Here is a 21,173-nt window from a genome sequence, read left to right as displayed (position 1 = left end):
ATTTCACATGAGGGTGCAATAATTATTTTTTTTTAATTTTCATTTCCTCAAAAACAATGACAATATGATAGGTCCATGAACACTTACCTGTATTGATGTCAATGCGATTAACAGGAGAGGTCTTCATTTGGCTTGCATTAGGATACAGTGAACAAATATTTCACAGATCATTTAAAAAAAAAAAAAACATAAGCTTTGCTAAAAGTTATACTAACCTAGGTGGAAATTAAAAAAAAAAAAAAAAAAAAAAAACCCTCATTCAGGCAGCCATAATTTTAAATCCTTCTAGTGCTGTAATTCCAGGTTGTTATAGACTTGGATTTGCAGCCATAAGAGATGCATAAATATAGGTTCATTACAGCCATCTGAACAAGGCCTAAAAACAGGCCTCTATGAAAGCTCAATAAACATTATACAGGTCTTGTTTTAAGTCAGGTGTATGTGAATTGAATTTAGGTGGTCCTAATGCTGAGGAATACACCTACACCAAAGTGCGAATTAGAATTGTAAAAATTGCTAATTTCCTTAGGAAAAGGAGAACAGAGTAGTGTTTTATGCTCATTATTCCTGCAACAGCTAGAGAGCTAGAAATTACCCAAGTTGGTCCACAGCCTACACCTGGCAATACTTACCTTATATATATCATACAAATCCCCAAATGTAGGCATATGTTTATAAGACAGTAGTATGGATAGAAGGTGTTATGTTAATTAGGATTGTGAAGTGTTCAATATTGGCATAATGGTACCATGTTTATAAAAGATGCATATGTGGTCAAGAGGTTGGTGGTGCCCTAGGTGAGAATTCCTATGTGATACATACATTTGTAAAATAGTGTGGATGAAATGGCAGCAGTCTTTTCTGGCATTACTGCAATGTAATTATGGTCACTCTCCCAGGAAGGCGTGCTGCTGCCACTTTCCATTTTCAGCGCACTGCTGGCCTCCGCTTCCACTCTAGGAATCATCACCAGGACATTCTTCATTACCGCATCTGAATTCTCAGGTGTTGCAGACTTCTGCACAACTGTTGGGTTTGATGAAGTCTAGCGAATAAGCAGAAACACAAGAAAATGAAACATTTTTATAACAACTTATTCTACAACTACCTTTGACATTTCAAATAAAGAAACACTTTAAGATGTTATGCTTCAATTTAATCTATGGATTATCCAAGGATTTTTCTAAACTACATGCGCAGCGTCAATAAAAGCAGAGGGTCCCAATCTGTAAACAAGGGCGCATATAGGGATCGTGTAGTAAAGTGAAAAGGCTGATAAAAAACCTTTTTGTTTGTAATAAAAATGGTAAAATTGCTATGTGGAAATCTCTCACAAAGAATAAAAGGGTTTCAACTCATAAAAATGAGCGATCACACCCCAGCAGCACCATATGCCGAACTATTCTGGTCATGTAAAGGATGGGCAAAAAGGAGAGCCCAACATAAATGATATATTGACCTCAGAATAGACACTTAACTTGAAACCCCACCCAATGTTTACATTACAATTGGCCTGTTATAATATAGCCAAGATAAAGACAAGGACATATGCAGCGTTTTTTTGGTTAATTTTTTGATCTCCACCTTCAAAAATCCATAAACTTTTTCCATTCTATGTAAACTGTGACAGCATGTTTTCTGCAAAACATATTTTACTTCTCAGTGACGTTATTCATTACTCTATGCCGTGTACTAGGAATCCGGAAAAAAAATTCCAGATGTGGTGAAATTGGCAAAAACCCAACATTCTGTCACTTTCCCGTGGGCTCAGTTTTTATGACTTTCATGGTGCGCTCCAAATGATCTCCATTGTGTCGCCATCTTCTGACACGAATAACTTCTCGTACTTCAGAGCGCAAGAAGTCATTTTTTGCTAAATGATCTAAGGTTTTCATTGCTACCATTTTGAGCACTGAGGGACCTTTTTTACATTTTTCATGTGATGTAAAATGGTGTAAAAGGAGCGTTTTGGACATTTGGGCGCCATTTTCCAATATGGGGTTTACTGCCAGGAACAACCGTTTTTATATGTTGAGAGATCGGGCATTTTGAAAGACAGCAATGGCCAACAACTGATTTTTACTATTTATTATGTTTTAAATCAGTTCTAGGGAAAGGGGGGGGGGGGGGGGCAATTAAAAATTTTTTAACCATTTTCTTTACTCTAGGGTATTTTAAAACTAAGTTGTCTGATCGTTCCTACCATACACTACAATATTACTGTACACTAACAATACTACTGCAATACTAATGAATATTCAGAAGCCATACAGCCTCGGGTCTCATTGCCACTACCCGATAACGTCCCGGGGAGCAGAAATCGTAAAAAAGACGGTGGAGTCCACGTGTGGCCGTCTTAGGTGCTGCCAGCAGCATCGAAAAAGTTAATACATGCAATTGGTGACAACACCAATCGCATGTATTAGCGGTGGGTGTTTGGAAATAATCACTGGGTGAGCCCAACTCTGTATGAAGAGGGCTCACCCAGTGATTATTTCAGAAGAACTGTAAACTTGTGGAATACATTTCAAAATGTAATTGTTCAAAGTAAATTAAGTGATGTTTATGGTTAATCTGATCTAGGAATACTTGAGTTGTTATTGTTATTCCAGTGTGGTTTAAGAAATCAAAGAAAAGCTCCAATGGCTGCAATAGGAATTATGGCCTGTTCTATTGGTTGACCGTTTAGATAAAGTGATTGTTATTTTGTACTTTGTTACAGCTTCATGTGACAGGCATAAAGCTGCATGGTAAAAACCTACTTTAAGCCAATAAAAACAGCAGGCGCTACATAGGCCCTAGTGGTGGAACTGTAATTCCAACAGTTAACACTATACTTTTATAATGTAAACAAAAACTTTGGAAACTTAAATGTCTAAGGGCAAAAAAAGGAGTTCCCCTAGTGTAAATATAAAGATGCAACCCTCACCTTTGGTGCTGGCTTCTTCTCACATTTTACTTTGACCTTCTCCCTAGGCTTACTTTCTTTGCTTGAGCTAAGGGATTTCATTGTGGCTGCGGCATGCTTGAGTATGCAATCATGACTGCAGTACACGGAGTCTGGAAGTGCATTGTTTGCACAACCTGGCCCAATGCACCTGGCTATATCTGAAGAGTCAGCCAACTCTGAACAAGTCGTCACGTCACGGGGAACCTCAGCTGCCTCAGACACTTCAGTTTGCACAACGGACTCTGGAGTCACCACCTGCAATAAAAATTTTAAAAAAGTTTATAAAGACAAGTAATTTCAAAGAGCAAAAAATATCCAAATGCTAAATAGGGCTTACAATCAGCTAACTGACAATATTTAATTGTATGATGTACAATTGTTTTAAAGAAAAGCAAGTTTCATTTTATGTGAGTAATTCTAGAGTGGCTGGATGGGATTATTCAGGTGTTAGCTTTCCAGTTTATGGGTTATGATATATTTAATAATGATATTTCTAAATATTATAAACAGTTGCGAGACAAAGCAAGTTCATACGGGATAGACTGGTTTTATGTTTCAGGACTGGTTCTTAGGTGGATATGCAAAATCTCAGATGAACACAGCAGATTTCACGATCTTTTTAAATAAAATAGACCAAAATGCAGTGAAAATTGTGTGAAAGTGTGAAAATTTTACTTCCATTGGAAGAAGTTACATAGCAGCAAGGTGCCAAATGGAATGCCAGTAATTGACAACCAGCTAGTGTGAAAGCTTCTATAAATAGCAAAAGACATCAACCATGATCTTATAGAAGAAATTGTTAATGCCCATCATTATTTTAAGGGTGTGTTCACACAATAGGTTGCGTCAAGTTTTTGACACATTCTAAAGGCTTTAGCCTTGATCACATGCTAAGGTTACATTGAGTTTCCACTGCATTTGCTTAAACGAAATGTAACCTCAGAATGAGATCAAGGCTGAAGCATTTGGAATGTGTCAAAAACGCACTGCAAATAATCGTGTAAACACGCCCTTAGTAAGGTTGCATTCAAACAGGTTGTTAACACGTGTTTCAAAACACACTGCACCAGCTGGAGAGATTAGCCTAATATAATTAATGTTTACGTTTACAAAACTCATCCGTTAATGCGTTGACCGATGAATGCAAGTGCTATTAATTGAATTAGGCAAATCTCTCCTCAGCTGTTGCAGTGTGTTTTGACTCCTGTGTTAACGCACCCTCATGCTGCGTTTTGTTTACGTTTAACGCAATGCATTTTTAAACAGCTGAAGTGGAGACTTGCCCAATTACATTGTTGTCAACATTTTTTTTTAAACGCAATGTTGACAATTTATTCAAATCTCCTCTTCAGCTGTTGAAAACGCATGCATTAAGTGCAAACAAAACGCAAAGTGTGACTGAAGCCCAAGAAGGTCATCAACAATAATGTATCAATTAAAATGTACTGGAGACAGCAATATGTTAAACAGCAGGAAGAGATTAAAAGATTCATATATAGTTTGGTTGGAAAATATTTAGTATACACTCGACCTGTATTCATATACATATCTTCCTTTTCAAATAATACTGGACGAATTGGGGTGGTAGTACAATCAACGAGGTGAGATTAACAAAAGCTTATCGAAAATGGGTCCTACAAGATATGAAGCTTAGTTGCTTTTCAGTTTTTCTCCCCCCATAGCTTCAACCTCTGACTTTGTTAAAATAAAGATTCTGAAAACGGTTATCTGAGTCAGTATGTATCCAATTGATAGCCTTCTGATGAACATTTCTGAACAAGTTTCCAGTAAAGAATACTTACAGGATGAAATATCTTCAGTTTCTTTTTACCACTGGGGTGCGTTGCCTTCTCAATTCTCCCTTTGATACCTTGACTAGGTGTGCAGTGCTCCACTGTTCCCACACTGGTAACTTCAGAAGCACCAGAAACCTTGTCACCAGCAGCCTCCTGGTGCTCACCATCTGTTCCACTCTCTTCATGCTCCTGTAAAATGGTGCAGTTGGGGCAAATATAATCCTCACCATCCTTTTCCAGAAGTCGACCACGACCTTCAGAGATTCCAACACAATCTCCATGGAACCACTCTTCACATCTGTCACAGCAAATCATGAACCTGTATTTCAATAGAAACATGAATAAGTGAAGTGGGAAAGAAAGGGGGGGGGGGGATGTGTTTTTCACCATGTACTGGTCCAAGCAGGGTGATCTTTCATATTGTGCCCTCATCAAGTTCATCATCGCTGCACATCATGAAAGATTTATTGCAGTAATAAATAGTGAATAAGTTCACAGTTAAATACCATAAAGTATTGAAATAGTGTGAATTTTTAGCTATTTTTCCCCTTTAATAAAAGTATTCAATGACTTTTTATATAAAATTTTCAACTTTGTCAGCAATTAATGTTTATAAAAACAGAATTAACAGATTCCAAAGGTTAAAATCACTTCAATGAGAGCCGTGCTGCCTTCAGTGTTGCGTCCGGGCAAGTAGTCAATCTGAAAATGATGATATTAAATGGTGTTCTCAGATTACAGAAGTTTGCTTGGTCCATCTAGCCTCCAGTACATTTTCTGAGACAAAGCGGATTCAAAGGTGTAACGCTATAACTAGTACTATGCACGTGTTTACTTCTCTTACTGCAGCTGTATTTATGAGGCATTCAACCCACAAGCAATATTTACATGTGAACAATGAATAATACCTTAGAGAAAAAAAAAAAAACAGACACACCATACCTGTTATTGTGAGGTTGACGACATATACAGTATAGTGTATTAGGGTCATAGTTCTCTGCTTCAGGTCTAACTTTTGGTGAAAACATTTTCTCTGGTTTCTGGTTTTGAATCTGTTCAGGACTGTGGGGTTCCTGCTTTATAGGAGTGGACTGAGCCTGCTGCTGAAGCAAGGCTGCACGATTTGCACTCCTAGTGCGAACAGTAGATTCTGAAGTGTTGGTGTGTTCAGTGCTCCTGGTGTGAGCGGTAACATTTTCACCAGAAGAGTTGTTGCTGCGCCGGCTTCTCAATTTGTTCTGAAGCTCTTTAAGAGTCATTCCATCGCTATCAGAACTATCATCCTCTTCTTTCTTAACCGGGACTTTAGAATAAGAACCCTTTGCCTTGGAATCTGGCTTGACTTCAGGGGTGCTCTCTACACTCCCTTCAGAGGCAGTTTCAGCATCAGTCACTGGACATGACCTATCACTAGAATCTTCTACATTGTTGCTTTTCCTTACTCTATTTCTTCTAACAGTTGTTAGAAACTCTTCTACCCTTTCAGTAGGCTTTGGTTGGCGTCCACTGCGCCGCAGGGAGGGGGTCTGTTGACGCGTGGAGTCTGCACTATCCATATCAGCGTCACCGATTATCTCACGTTTAGCAATTGTTGTTTTGCGGAAACCCCACGTTTTCCTGAACTCCTTGCTTGTTGGCTTAATGGATCTCAGCACATCTTCACTAATGTGTTCTTTGTCATCCGTAAAAGAGGCTGTTATAAAAACAAAAGTAGAAATAGAGAAAACCTGAAAAAGAGCTCCATATATAATCCCTTGGGGGTTTAGTGTCAGTGTTCAGAGTCATTATATTAAAAAAAAAAAAAAAAAAAAAAACACTGTTTTCTTAACTGTCCTAGTTGCTCATGGCAACCAGAGCTCAGATTTTATTTCTGTTGTGCAAAAATTATGGCTGAGCTCCAATTTTTTTGCCATAAACAACTAGGACTTTTTCCTCACACACTTCTGAGAAATCTCTTCCTTTGTGTAGGTTTCCTCTTAACTAGCCAATGCTGTGCTCATTCACATAATCAATAACAGATTTCTAATCTTAATCCCCTGCCCCCAATAGTCGCAAACAGTTGAAGTGTCGGGCAGCAGCCCTACAGAGTACTTTAACCTTCGCAGTCCTTGTCCATTGCACTTTTACATCCGACAGTCTTCCTAAAGCCATTTGTGTATACAACAGTTCCATTCCCTACTTTGTTTCACATTGTTGACCTTGTTGTAAAAACACCTTTATTTTAAGCAAAATTCTTTGACCCCCTTTTCCTCTGGTGTTCTTCTGGGTAACGTGCAATAAGCAAGTACCTTGACTTTTTCTGGGGTCTATACAGGTTTACTGTGATCTATTTATTATGTACATTTAGTTGTCTTTTAAAAAGGATTTGTTTTCATTGATCTAAAAGTTATTTTATGCTTTCTAAATTTTGGTTATTTTTTCCCTTTTTTTGTGGTGTTTCTGGTCAGAAAGGAGTCAATTACAAGCTATTAAATGGATTTAGCCTTATAAACAAACTCCAATATTAACTGCATTATATGGTTCAAGCTAAAGGAAAATTTTTAATCAGAGAGATGGGTCAGGTGGCCGAAAGCCAATACCAAACTTGAATGTTGGGTCCGCTCATCTCTAATCAAAGAATTCACTAAAATTATGTAGTGGGAATGGATTTTACCTAGATTTTTCTGATAAAATTAAAGAGGACCTGTCAAACGCCGCAGTGTTATAGTGATAGCGTTACCGGAAACCTTTGCTTTGCGAGCTGTCCGAAAATTACATCCTACCCTGCCGCAGTGTTTGATAGCATTACCGGACGTTTCCGGTAGCGCTATCACTCTAACACTGGGGCGTTTGATCGAGCACTACTTTAGTAAGCAGCTCCTAGTGCCGATAAATTGGGTGACAGGTCCTCTTTAAAGCTGATGATTTACACTTCTAAAGAAAGCACCATAATCACAACTACTTTTGACAATGTATCCACACCTATCTACACAGAGCAAGCATTGAAATCCCTCACATAGACCTCAAGGAGTCAATTGCTGCCTAAAATAATGAGTCTGCTGTAAAGTATATCACCAAATGCTGCTATTAAGCGTGATTAGTCATTGAGGCTTTGTTGAACCATTCTTTTCAATGGGCTTTTTCACACGTCAGTTTTCTTTCCCACTGATCCAATGTCAGTGAACACAAAAAGAACATGTTCTAAACTACTCAGTGAAAAAAGAATGAAGTTTGAAAAAGCTCATTGAAAAGAAGGAGTCAGTAAGCTATCAGTGACAAATACTTAAGCCTGGAAGAGAAAAACAATCCATGTGTGTCCACAAGCCAAAATGGGTTCAGTGAAAAATCACCGATTTAAAAATGCCCTAATGCTCAGGCATGATGGCATAACAAAAACCAGGAAATATTGTGAAATGCCTACTGTGAAAAGAAACCTACCATGAGCAGTTCATTCTAGTTACATTAACCCTAATCTTTATTTTGCCAATTTAAAAACAGTTGTAAAAGTAATATGTAAATTACCTGCAGAGGCAAGCGCGAGTGGGAGTCCCTTCAAGGGCTACTGGGAAGTGGAGCAGCCTCTGTGTCCAGTCAGGCTATTCCTCACCCAAGGTACACCCACTCCTCTTCTTCATCAGACTCATGACACGCACCAGTGCGAGCCCGTAAGGATCCTCTTCCTTCACTGGCTTCTATCCAACTACTGCGCATGTAGCTCCGTCTCCTGTCTCATAGAAGCTAGCTATAGGTGCGCATCATCAGAACAGGAGTTGGAGCTACTGCACAGGCAGCAATGTTTGAAGAAGAGGATTGCATCAGGCTCTCGCAGGCACATGTGAACCCCTTAACGACTTGCCCCTTTTTAGTTTTTCCACCTTCAAAAGTCTAACATTTTTATTTTTCCACATAAATAGCTCTGTGATGGCTTATTTGTTGTGTAACAAATTGCACTTCATAGTGACGGTATTTAATATACCATGCCGTGTACTGGGAAGCGGGGGAAAAAAAAAATATTCCAAATGCAGTGAAAATGGTTAAAACCCGCATTTGTGACGTTTTCTTGTGGGCTTGGATTTTACAGCTTTTACTGTACGCCCCAAATGACAAGTCTACTTTATTCTTTGGGTCAATGCAATCATGGGGATAACAAATTTGTAAAAGGTTTTATAATGTTGTCATACATTTACAAAAATTAAAACCTCCTGTATACATTTTTTTTTTTCATTTTGCCATCTTCTGGCACAAATAACTTTTTCCTACTTTGGTGTACGGAGCTGTGGGTGGTGTCATTTTTTGCGTCTTTTGATGGCGTTTTCATTGCTAGAATTTTTAGGACCGTGCAACATTTTAATCACTTTTAAATCGATTTCTTTATATTTTTCAAATTGGCAAAAAAAAGTGCCATTTTCGACTTTAGGCACTATTTTCCATTACGTGGTAAAACGCAGTGAAAAACCTTTATTATATTTTGATAGATTGGACATATTCGGACGCGGCAATACCTAATGTGTTTATGATTTTTACTTGTTTTTAATATTTGTATCAGTTCTAGGGAAAGGAGGGGCGATTATAATTTTTAGGTTATTTTTATCATAATTTTTTTTTTTTTTTTACTTTTACTATTTTTCAGACTCCCTAGGGTACGTTAACCAGCAGTATATGGGGATTTTCCTCCTCATTCATTACAATGTACAATAGCACTTTGGAGCAGTGGTGCCTGAAAAATGTTATTTATTTAGAGCAGGGCAAAAGGCAATGACAGTTGACAGCAATTTAATTAGGCTAATCTCTTCTCAGCTGTTGTGATGCATTTGAAAATGCATGTTATAACGCCACATGTGAACGCACCCTGAAAAGGTTGTGCACCACTTTTTAATATATGATGTAATGTTACTATGTCTTAACTGGCTATTGAAGCACAGAAAACAGGGGCCGGAAAACCATGCGCTTCTGAATGAGCGAATACAAAAAAAAATGATGAATTCCATTAATTGCCAAGCACTAGTGTGGGCAACAGCACCATGCACAATTTATGACAGCAACTTAAACCACTAATTTCTTCTAAGTTAAAAAGATTCATCTTTAAAATACATATTAAAAGACTGTACTCATTCTATGTAAAGTACATAAACTACATCCTACCAGGAGAACTGCTCTCCAAGATTTCAAGGTTCAGTTCAGTTTCAAAAGTCACTGAAGAACTTGTCACTTCCTCCATTGCAGGTGATGCTTTTGCTGCCACACTGCAACTCTGCAAATAAACATGAATGTTTGTAAGAGCAGCAGTAGCCAAGTCTTTCAGAGCAAGCGTCAAGCCAACAGCTGCTGAAAACAAAGTGCGTCTGACTGTATAGTGAAGGATGGCCAGTATAAAAAGGTGGCTGAGCCCAAAACATTCCATACTAAGCCCTAATAATTAGTTAGTGTTTAGAAAGGATTAATGCAGATAAGTTGCAGTGAAAACACCACATATTAAATCAACTACATTTAGTAAACCATACAGTCAACCACAAAATGTATTTAGAGTAGTTAAAAGCCTGAAATAGTATAGTTCACCTATCACAGAAACCAATAATGCATACCTATGTGTCACTAGGAGCTTTACCTGAGCTTCAGAGAGACCTTAACCTTGAATCCATTCTGCGAGTCACACTCATGACATGTACGGCTGCTTTATACTTTGGATTTTTCACCCTGAAGGGCGCTATCCTGAAAAGAAGAGGAGAAACAACAAAGGTTTTGACATTGCATAAGGTTGGGTTCCTATTTTTACCGCACAAAGATATCTACATATGTTTTGAGAAAACAAAGGGTCCTCCGTAAGCTAGAGGCCATGAATAAAAGTCTCATGAAATTGTTTAAGGGACATTAAGAGACTAGGGAGGATGCCTATTAATCAGATAAGTCATTAAAGAGTTTTCCCACGAAGCAAAGTTAGGCTTTATCCACGGGATAGGAGCCAACTTGAAGGTCAGTGGGGGGGCTCAGAGGTTCAGACACCTCATCTCCGCGATTTGCAGGGGTCTCAGCACTGAAACCCCCACTGATCAGCAAGCTAGCTCCTATCCCTCTACATTTGCTTTATGGGAATACCCCTTTATGGTGTTTTTTTTAATGTTTTGTCATTATCTGTTAGAGACTAGATAAGCAATTGATAAAGGTTTTTGTGATATACCTTTCATTAACCACGCATTTGCAATTTTTATGCACACGATAAAAATAAAAACATTTGGTACTGTTCTAGGAGTAATTTTTTTTTTTTTTTTACACTGAGCTTTTCTATCCTGCATTCATAAATCATCTTAAAAAATGCATTCACGCCTTTCCATCCTGCCTAGCGAATGATATACAGAGGGCTGTGTCTGTGCCACAGGAAATGTTGGCATAAAAACACATCAAGATAAAATGAAAATGCTGGCACATGATATATCCAAATGTTCAGGTTGGAAATAGGGGGGGGGGGGGGGGGGCAGGATAAGAGAGACATTTTTTCACAATTAGTAGCACAAAATCCAAGCCAAGTACATCCACGTAACAAATTTTCTACAAGCACACAGAAACAGCCAAGAGCAGGGTATAAATGTACAGGTTTAGGACCGTCCACACCAAAATCATGTAGATCATGCAGCTAAAACTTCAACTGACTACAGAAAATCTGGCTCACATCCATAGCAACAAATTGCAGTTTTTAAAATTTACAGAATGTCAATGTATGTCAATTCCTGCAATTCTCTATAAGATAATAATACACTGGGCACTGGCACCCTTTTTAAATTTTCTCTACTATACAAAATAAGCTCTATTCTCTCCAGATGACCCCAAAGTGTTGGAAAAATATGTCAAGAGGAATAGCTTTTGAGAAAATTGATGCCACTAGGAGCAATTAGCTGGTGCATTATGCATCTGGTGCAACTCTTTATAAGATGAGGTAGAGCAGGGATTTATCTTGAGGATATTGGATAGGCTCACATACCTCTGAATAAGCAATCATTAAAGTTAGTCATGTGCTCCCCCTAGTGACTATTCAACCACATTACATTAGTACAAGTGTTTTCAATGTACAGGCAAACACGATACAAGATAATACACTGGGGGAGATTTATAATAAGTCTCTTCGAGAACTGTTCTAGTTACCCATGGCAACCAATGAGAGCTCAGCTTTCATTTTCCCACAGCTGTTTATAAAATGAAAGCTGCGCTCCGATTGGTCCGATTGTAAACTTGATAACTCTCCACCACTATGTTCTATAGGGGACATTATCAGAACTGTTTGAGGTTCTGCTCTCAGACATTTCTGATAAATCTCCCCATATGTGTCCGAGTCACAGTCTAGAGTACACATGAGAGCCATCTGTGATACAAGGAGCGATACATATGTGTATATAAGTCTCTATTGTTCTTTTAACTATATGCTAATTTTAGTAATTGCCTATTTATCCAATAAAACTGGATTATAATGTTCTCCCTATGAGAGCATGTTAAGAGCATAGAGCCGCATATACATCCCCACAGACAGCCGACTTTTTTCATCGAATAAAACTGTTGAAACTATAATTATACACCAATTAAATGTTAAGTCTTAACCGTTTTCTGATACATCAGTGAACTGCATTAAGATGGAATCATGTAATCAGCTCAAGAATGCACCATCTGCCTGCCAGGGAACAGTGCAATAGCCATTCTCACTTTATATTCTCCAACAAACTAAGACACTAGGTTCCCAAAGCACTATACAAACTTGTACCCACAGTTTTTTTTTTTTAGCTAAAACCATAACTGATTTAATGAGCCATTCCTATACCCCAGAAAATGAAGCTTGTAAGCCTACTTGGCACGCTGCCTACAGCAGCAGGGAGTTCGCTATTCATCCAAGGCAGTGTTTCTCTGACCTCATGTCTTCTGCCAAGTCCCTCCTCCCCCTCCTTTCAGCCATTTAGCTCTGCATTACAGTAGGGGGCAGGGTGCACAGGGGGACACTCTACTCCTTTAAGCAGGGTGCCAAGTATGCTTACAAACTTCATTTTCTGGGGATAAGATTTCTTAGTTTACAAACAATGTGGGCACAAGTGTAGTGTAGTGGTATGGGAACTTGGGAGTTGTCAGTTTATTTGAAGGACAGCTACCTCCAGGACGAAGGATTATAAAATAAGCATTTTTCTGCTCTTTTAACTTCTTGTTTTTATGGGAAAAAAAAGTTTAAAAAATTATGCAAATGATCCTGAGGGGCTCCATTGATGTCATTTGCATAATAAGGCAAAATCTTTATATCTTAAAAACAAGGGCATAAGAAACTGCAATAGTGGATCCTGCCAGAAAGTGCACACATCGGCATGTCAGTGTACTTGGTTTACAATCCTTCATCCTGATGGTAGAGGTCCTTTAAATTAACCCACCCAAAATAAAGGCTTCATTAAAACTATGATTAAAACGCATTGGCCTTACGCCTAAATGGTTTCTTTCCATGGCTGCAAAGTTACAAAAATCAGCTTGTAAACTTACATTGAACTAACCTGCTGTGAGACACACTAATTGAGTCCTGCATATTAAAATTTAATTGCATTGTCCTGCCTCCTTGTTCCTGATTGACAGGCTATGCTGCTGTATAAAGACCTTTTTACATCACTGGGCACTTAAAATCATGTGACCAAAATTACATCATCAAAGGTCCCGTTACATCCACAAAGTCTAACCCATGTAGGTATCTGATCACATGAAATCACAGCAGTCTCATGGAGGATAAGGAGGAGTAGAAGGCCACAGACACTGTTGTGATTTAATGGGATCAGATATATGCATGGTGTACAGTTTACTAACGTTAGGAGGCCAAAAGGACCTGTGATGATATCAGTCTGGGGAGGTGTAGATGAGAGGGACCAGCCGCGCAGCACACACTTCCTCTAATCCCAGGAAAAAGAACATAAAGTTAATTTATGTGGCTATAAATTAAAAAGGATGTCAGTTCGTTAATAGGGCTTTATATGAACCCGTCACTAGCTGTATGTGTGAAAATATGATGACAGGTTCCCTTTAAAGTCTAACGTTATCAGGAAAGTGACAAAATGTTCATTTCAAAAATATGAATAAATCAAGGGCTTTTTAATCAATTGACCTCCCTGATGACTGGTTCACTTTAAGATCCAAATGCAATTCTGCAAACACTCCATGTTGTGTCCATTAATATTTATGGCGCAAGTTTTCCACACACAAAAAAAAAAAAAAAAAAAAAAAGTGCATTACGAGGGTGTGCATTTATCATTACAGTCAAACTCCCAAAAGTCACGACCAGACTAGTTATCGTGTCCTCTATACTCTATCCACAGGCAATTCTGACTCTAAAAACTGCATCAAAAGGCTTGAATGGCGAACATAAAATAATTACATAAAAAGCTAGATACTACCATTATGTCTAATTAAGTGTAGACCTAGCAAGAACATATGCAGACATGTGAGCTCACCATGCTGGAAAGGAAGACTCTCTTGATCAGGTAATATGCAGACCCACTTCCTGGGTGTGACATCAGCTAAAAGGTACTGGGACCAGAGCAGTTTCCCTCACTTCCCATAATGCTAAGCTTTCTTCTCTACCACTAGCAGCCCAGACAAGGACACAATCTCAGGCCGAAACATCTCCAGTGTTAATTCTGTACAACGCAGATGTGATCCTAACCTGATAAATTAGGATTGATCCTAACCAGATAAATTCAATGTCAGCTTTACAAACGTCCTACACACACTTCCATATACATCTATGCAATGTTACAAATATAGACCTATAACGTATTAGAGCCTTATGAATACTAAACAGAGTACCTGCCAAGATATGTGTGTCATCCAGGCTGTTCAGCGAAAGCCATCACTCTACCCTCCTCCCAGGACAGTGGGCAACGGGGAGTACAGAGAACGGAGGAGACATAGCATACAAAGAAGTAAATAGGCTTGATCCTGTGTAAAAGGATGGCATCTCATTTTCTTCACTGACCCAACTATAGCCATGTAGAGATGGAGGCGATTTGTAGAGCAGGCGTATAGATCACACTCTGTGCACTATTCTGTAAACTATTAAACTGAGCAGCTTTAAATTTGTGTGTGGGAACACAAGAGCAGACATGATGGAGCTGCTTCCTGAAGTCACTGTGCAGAGATAGGGACACACACTGCATTGCCCCAACCCCTCACCCTTTTCTGACCCTCAGTTTTACTACACAGACTGTTCTTAGCAACCAAAATACTTGGAAGAAAACAGCTGCAATAATGTAATGAATTTTGGAAAAATGTTAGCTATATGAAAGACTTAATAACTTTACAGTTATGTTTTAAATAGCAACTACAGGCAGTCCCCGGGTTACGTACAAGATAGGGTCCGGAGGATTGTTCTTAAGTTGAATTTGTATGCAAGTGAACCTGTATATTTTATAATTGTAGATGCAGACAAAGAAAAATTATCCCAAGTGACAATTTGAGTTTAAACATTTTTTGCTGTAATGGGACCGAGGACTATCAATAAAGCTTCATTACAGAAACCTTACAGCTGATTATTGCAGTCTGGGACTATAGTAAAGCATCCAGAGAGCTTCACCAGAGGTCAGAGGGGTTTGCCTGTAACTATGGGTTGTCTGTAAGTCGGATGTCCTTAAGTAGGGGACCGCCTGTAATCTGCAAATACGGATGAAATGCAGGTGGCACCTCAGTGCCATCTGTGCAATATCAGTATTTTTCATGTTCCCATAGACTTCTAGGGCAAAACACAGACTGCAAAGATGGGTAGACATAGGACTTGTACAGTTTTTTTATATCCTCCACAAAAAAGGATTTTTTTTAAAGTCATTTGCATGGGTCCGTTGCAATCAAATGACATCAAATGCACCAGAATACCAACTTCTACATTATACATTGATACCATAAAAGGTATAATACTTTTCAACATTGAGCTGGCACATAAGCAGCATTTAAAAAAGTATATTTTTAAAAAAAATTTTGGACAAACATTTGGAGAATGTTTTAATTTTGTTTTAGGTTACGGTCACATATACTGCTAGCGATAACAAGCAAAACACTAGCCGTGCCAGTGAAACGCATGCGATCGGTAAGCAAATGCATTCAGGCAAAGGCACACGACAAACAGTACGTATAACCGTCCCATTTCTTAATTCACGTCGAGAGAATTCCTGACCTATACTTACAATAGCAGATAAACTGTATAGTGTCCCACTGTATAAACACATCTCCTACAGACTATGATGGTGTCCATTGCACAGATTTATAGGCAGTGCAGAATACAGCAGTTTATGGTATTCTGTGTTTAAAACAGGACAGAAAAAAAAAGCCAAAATGATAATCTTTTAGCCTCCATATGTATAAGCCTACCTGAACCTACCAATTTGCAGCATGTGGATCACCGTGAGGCCCACACACACACCAATGATAGTAAAAAGGCCATCCACGAACACAGGCTGGAATAGGACCTGCTCTGAGTTGTGTGGCTTGGACAGATAGCTCTCACACAAGGCAGTGGAAACCAGAGAAACGTGTATGAGGGACACACAGGTGTGTGGTAGCTGTTGAAACGACAGATATCACACAGTCCAAAACAATGTGTGCAAAGGAGACTAGTGCTGGAGATTTCCTGGCATGCATCCGGAACCTAGGCCCCGGGTCACCTACAAGTATGTGACTGGAAAGCTAGCACTGTGTAATGGGAGAACATATTATAGGATTGGCACTAGGGGTTATCACTGAATCCGAATCAGATCTTTCCAAAACCTAAAATAGATTACATTACTCATCCTTATTAAAACATTCAACAACTATACCTCAATCCCCATCTTACCTTCAGTCACTAATATTTCTTCCCTAAAGCCTCTAACACAATGTAAATCGCTACATAATTCGGTAAACAGATCACAGCCTCACCCTCTAATACACCAGGCATTCCCTCCCATTCACCCTGTAACGCCATTTTACACAAAATAACTGGAGTCGCCCACATCATCCATTAACCAGACTTGCCCCAAAATATCCACGAGGCAGAGTATCGGTTAGCCCCTTCCTATATAGGAGCACAGCCTTTCCCTCACGTCTCCCTGAGCACGGCGCTACCTACAAACCGCCTTGACTACGCCTCAGACGACGTCCGTCCATTTTGTCTCCGCCATAACCCGCCCCGTGTTTCTTCCTCAACCGCGGCTCCAAGACGAAGACAAATTTCACGCCAAATATTCCTAAATACCCGCGGAGATTTCTTAAAGTGTTATAGCTCGCTCACCTCACGAAGCCGCTAAGCTCACACCACGACAACCGCCATTAGCCGTTCGTGTACGGGGTCCCTGCAGAGCAAAAGCAGGGGCTCATGGAGGAGAAATCTATGCCACCGGCGCATGCGCACTGACGCTTGGGGCTTCTGTAACATGAGGGAATGCAGGGAATACTGTACACAGAAAATGGCGGGCGTTGTCTTATACGCATGCGCCTAGAAGCCAAACTGATAATAACATCCTTTCTGTCACATTACCAAATAATTGTAGTAGTCATTTGGCATTTATAAAGTCCGAAGCATACATTGCATTGCCTTTCCACATGTGGCAAAAAATGTCTGGTTTCTGCCCTGTTTTTTAGCACTTTCCATTGCACACGTTGTATTCCATAGTTGATCCCAACCACTCAACTGCTATAGTAGATCCAGACCACATGCACATTGCCTAATAAATACACAACTTGATGCCACATTCACACATTGCGTTTATTATGCGTTTTGACTGCATAATACTCTAGATTTCAAACTACAGTCTGGTTTCATACATCCCAGTTTTGACACACCGGTTACAATATGTATATATCTATCAGTATACAACACATATGCCCCTACAAAGCAAAATATTGGAGCAAAACCCCCAAGCAACCTATCACAGTGGAGCCTGCATTTGTACTAAAGATCTTCAAAAATGAAAGATATAATGTGATTGATTGTTGTGGGCAATCTTTCCAAAACCAGTTTTTTTCTAGTAGTAAAAAATGCACAAGGCACTGGGCTGGAGAGTGTTACGAGTGGGAAAAATATGTTTTGAGCTATTTCACTCCTGCGCTGGCTGGATATATGATAATGTACAAGACTATATAAATGTGTTAGACCTGGTTTGTTATAAAATGTGTATCTATAATCAAGGCATCCACATCAGGGAAAATTACCTTACCATGTGTCAGTCCTGGGCACTCGTCACCATGTGTTCCAGGCTTGTTCCGATAGTAATCACCTTCTCTGGTAGATAAATAATCTGGCTGTAAATATGGAGGAGACCTGGCGAGCACCTCTACTCCACGGAAAGCCCAGGGTTATACAACTGTTTTCCAATGTGTTTCCAAGACTTACTACCTTCTTTGTCAGGAATCGTTATATAGATGTTAATTAGCCAGTAGTGTCTTCAGTGAGGTGTTAGTTACTTCCCACCTCTGTTTGTATCACTGGATGGATGTGGTAGACTGCTAAACTTGCTTGCTGCAATTATAATCATTATTGCAACCCACTAAGTATGTCATATTTAAAATTAAAAACTAAATTTATTTAGAATAAACTAAGATATTACATAGGTTAAAGAGGACCTGTCACCTCTAAAAAGAGCACTAAGTAAGTAGCTCCTAGTGCTACAGCATATGCCGCAGTGTTACACTGCTAGCGTTATGGGAAACCTCGCTGGTCAGGCATATTCATGAGGGGCGGGATTAGGGTCCATGAAGCGCGGCAGTCACCGCCAGCCTATGGAGTACGAGGGCAGCCACATGTGGCGTTTTGAACCCGTTTTTCGGAGGTTTTTAATCAGTCCATTAAAAAATGCATGCGTTTTTGAAAACGGATGTGTTTTTTGAAAATGCATTCATTTTTGACCGGTTTTACCAATGATCTTAATTAAAACGGCTCAAAAACAGATGTGTTTTTCAAAAATGCATGCGTTTTTTTAACGGACTGCTAAAAAAAGGGCCCAAAAAAGGGTTCATAACGTCAAGTGTGCCGCCGGCCTTACAGCGCGGTCCAGCATTTTCAATTGTACAGCGCTGCAGGTTTCTGATAACGCTAGCAGTGTAACACTGTGGCATATGCTGTAGCACTAGGAGCTGCTTACTTAAGTGCAGTTTTTAGAGGTGACAGGTCCTCTTTAAAATGTAAATAACACCTTGACAAGAATTTAGAATGAGTTTGTTTACTCTGAGGTACAGAATTGTAATCATAAAAAGATCTCTAAAATGGAACAAAGGGATTTGTTTATACAATGCTGCCGGCTTTTGTTACTAAGATTTACATACATGTTAATAGTTAAATTTCATTATTTAAACTCTTCTGTGCCATTGTGTCTAGCTGGAATATCCACCGATACTCCACCCTAGACATTAGTTTAATATAATCTTTGCCCCTCTCACATTCTACTTTCTCAATTTCCAAAAATGTTTCATTATGCTTATTTTTAACCCCTTTAAAAACCTCGCCCTTTTTTATTTTTTCATTTCCATTTTTCACTTCCCACCTTCAAAAAATCTATAACTTTTTTATTTTTACAAGTAAATAGCTCTGTGACGGCTTGTTTTCTGCATAACAAATTGCACTTCAGAGTGACTATATTTATTATTTCATGGCGTGTACTGGGAAGCAGGAAAAAAAATGCCAAATTCAGTGAAAATGGTGAAAAAATGCATTTGTGCCATTTTCTTGTTGGCTTGGATTTCACTGAGCGCCCCAAATGACACGTCTACTTTATTCCTTGGGTCGGTGCAATAACAGGGATAACAAATTTGTATAGGTTTTGTAATGTTTTTGTACATTTAGAAACAATGGTGTAACAAGACCCCAGTGGACCCCGAACTAAGAAATGGGGGCCCCCATATACCTAAACCCTCGCTGCCGGCCCCATACCGCATGTTATTCTTCAGAATACACATATACCATGTATACTTTGCACAGACATAAGCACATATACACTCACCGGCCACTTTATTAGGTACACCATGCTAGTAACGGGTTGGACCCCCTTTTGCCTTCAGAACTGCCTCATTTATTCGTGGCATAGATACAACAAGGTGCTGGAAGCATTCCTCAGAGATTTTGGTCCATATTGACATGATGGCATCACACAGTTGCCGCAGATTTGTCGGCTGCATATCCATGATGCGAATCTCCCGTCCCACCACATCCCAAAGATGCTCTATTGGATTGAGATCTGGTGACTGTGGAGGCCATTTGAGTACAGTGAATTCATTGTCATGTTCAAGAAACCAGTCTGAGATGATTCCAGCTTTATGACATGGCGCATTATCCTGCTGAAAGTAGCCATCAGATGTTGGGTACATTGTGGTCATAAAGGGATGGACATGGTCAGCAACAACACTCAGGTAGGCTGTGGCGTTGCAACGATGCTCAATTGGTACCAAGGGGCCCAAAGAGTGCCAAGAAAATATTCCCCACACCATGACACCACCACCACCAGCCTGAACCGTTGATACAAGGCAGGATGGATCCATGCTTTCATGTGGTTGACGCCAAATTCTGACCCTACCATCCGAATGTCGCAGCAGAAATCGAGACTCATCAGACCAGGCAACGTTTTTCCAATCTTCTACTGTCCAATTTCAATGAGCTTGTGCAAATTGTAGCCTCAGTTTCCTGTTCTTAGCTGAAAATAGTGGCACCTGGTGTGGTCTTCTGCTGCTGTAGCCCATCTGCCTCAAAGTTCGACGTACTGTTCGTTCAGAGATGCTCTTCTGCCTACCTTGGTTGTAACAGGTGGCGATTTGAGTCACTGCTGCCTTTCTATCAGCTCGACCCAGTCTGCCCATTCTCCTCTGACCTCTGGCATCAACAAGGCATTTCCGCCCACAGAACTGCCGCTCACTGGATGTTTTTTCTTTTTCGGACCATTCTCTGTAAACCCTAGAGATGGTTCTGCGTGAAAATCCCAGTAGATCAGCAGTTTCTGAAATACTCAGACCAGCCCTTCTGGCACCAACAACCATGCCACGTTCAAAGGCACTCAAATCACCTTTCTTCCCCATACTGATGCTCGGTTTGAACTGCAGGAGATTGTCTTGACCATGTCTACATGCCTAAATGCACTGAGTTGCCGCCATGTGATTGGCTGATTAGAAATTAAGTGTTAACGAGCAGTTGGACAGGTGTACCTAATGAAGTGGCCGGTGAATGTATATCGATGGTAGATTTTCTTTAAAACTTTAGATTTATTAGATTCCAACATTACTTCATTACTACCATTGTTTAATAACCCCACTTTTCTCCCGGGGATGGAGCATGGGGTATTTAGGTGGTGGGAGGCAAAAGGCTTTTCCCACATTAGGAACCTGATGTCTGGGGCAAACGCCTAACTAACAATGAAATCATTATTAAATTTGAAGTCACCCCCCCCCCCCCCTTTTTAGGCTGTGAACTCTCCCTGGCAAGGTTAGCCAGCAGG

At 39.7% G+C, this 21,173-nt stretch overlaps 1 protein-coding gene across 5 annotated transcripts in view; it reads right to left on the bottom strand.

Annotated features, from left to right (window-relative positions):
• DIDO1 (death inducer-obliterator 1) overlaps positions 1 to 17,143 on the bottom strand; it is a 40,144-nt gene extending 23,001 nt beyond the window's left edge. For 2 of the 5 annotated variants that reach the window (XM_072110935.1, XM_072110938.1), the window contains exons 1-7: positions 16,988 to 17,143; positions 10,331 to 10,434; positions 9,868 to 9,976; positions 5,689 to 6,439; positions 4,753 to 5,065; positions 2,930 to 3,205; positions 823 to 1,045 (exon numbers count right to left, since the gene is read on the bottom strand). In XM_072110935.1, coding sequence (XP_071967036.1) covers positions 823 to 1,045; positions 2,930 to 3,205; positions 4,753 to 5,065; positions 5,689 to 6,439; positions 9,868 to 9,943 — 1,639 coding nt within the window. In that variant the 5' untranslated portion in view covers positions 9,944 to 9,976; positions 10,331 to 10,434; positions 16,988 to 17,143. Of the gene's footprint in view, positions 1 to 822; positions 1,046 to 2,929; positions 3,206 to 4,752; positions 5,066 to 5,688; positions 6,440 to 9,867; positions 9,977 to 10,307; positions 10,435 to 16,825; positions 16,909 to 16,987 lie in introns of those variants that run through there. The other 3 variants (XM_072110936.1, XM_072110937.1, XM_072110939.1) reach the window with 3 other exon arrangements.
• Between the last annotated feature and the right edge of the window lie 4,030 nt (positions 17,144 to 21,173).

The sequence above is a fragment of the Engystomops pustulosus genome, chromosome 6 (genome assembly GCF_040894005.1).
Source record: "Engystomops pustulosus chromosome 6, aEngPut4.maternal, whole genome shotgun sequence".
NCBI lineage: Eukaryota > Metazoa > Chordata > Amphibia > Anura > Leptodactylidae > Engystomops > Engystomops pustulosus.
The sequence above is the reverse complement of the archived record's forward strand: the minus strand, read 5'-3'. Positions and strand labels throughout refer to the sequence as shown.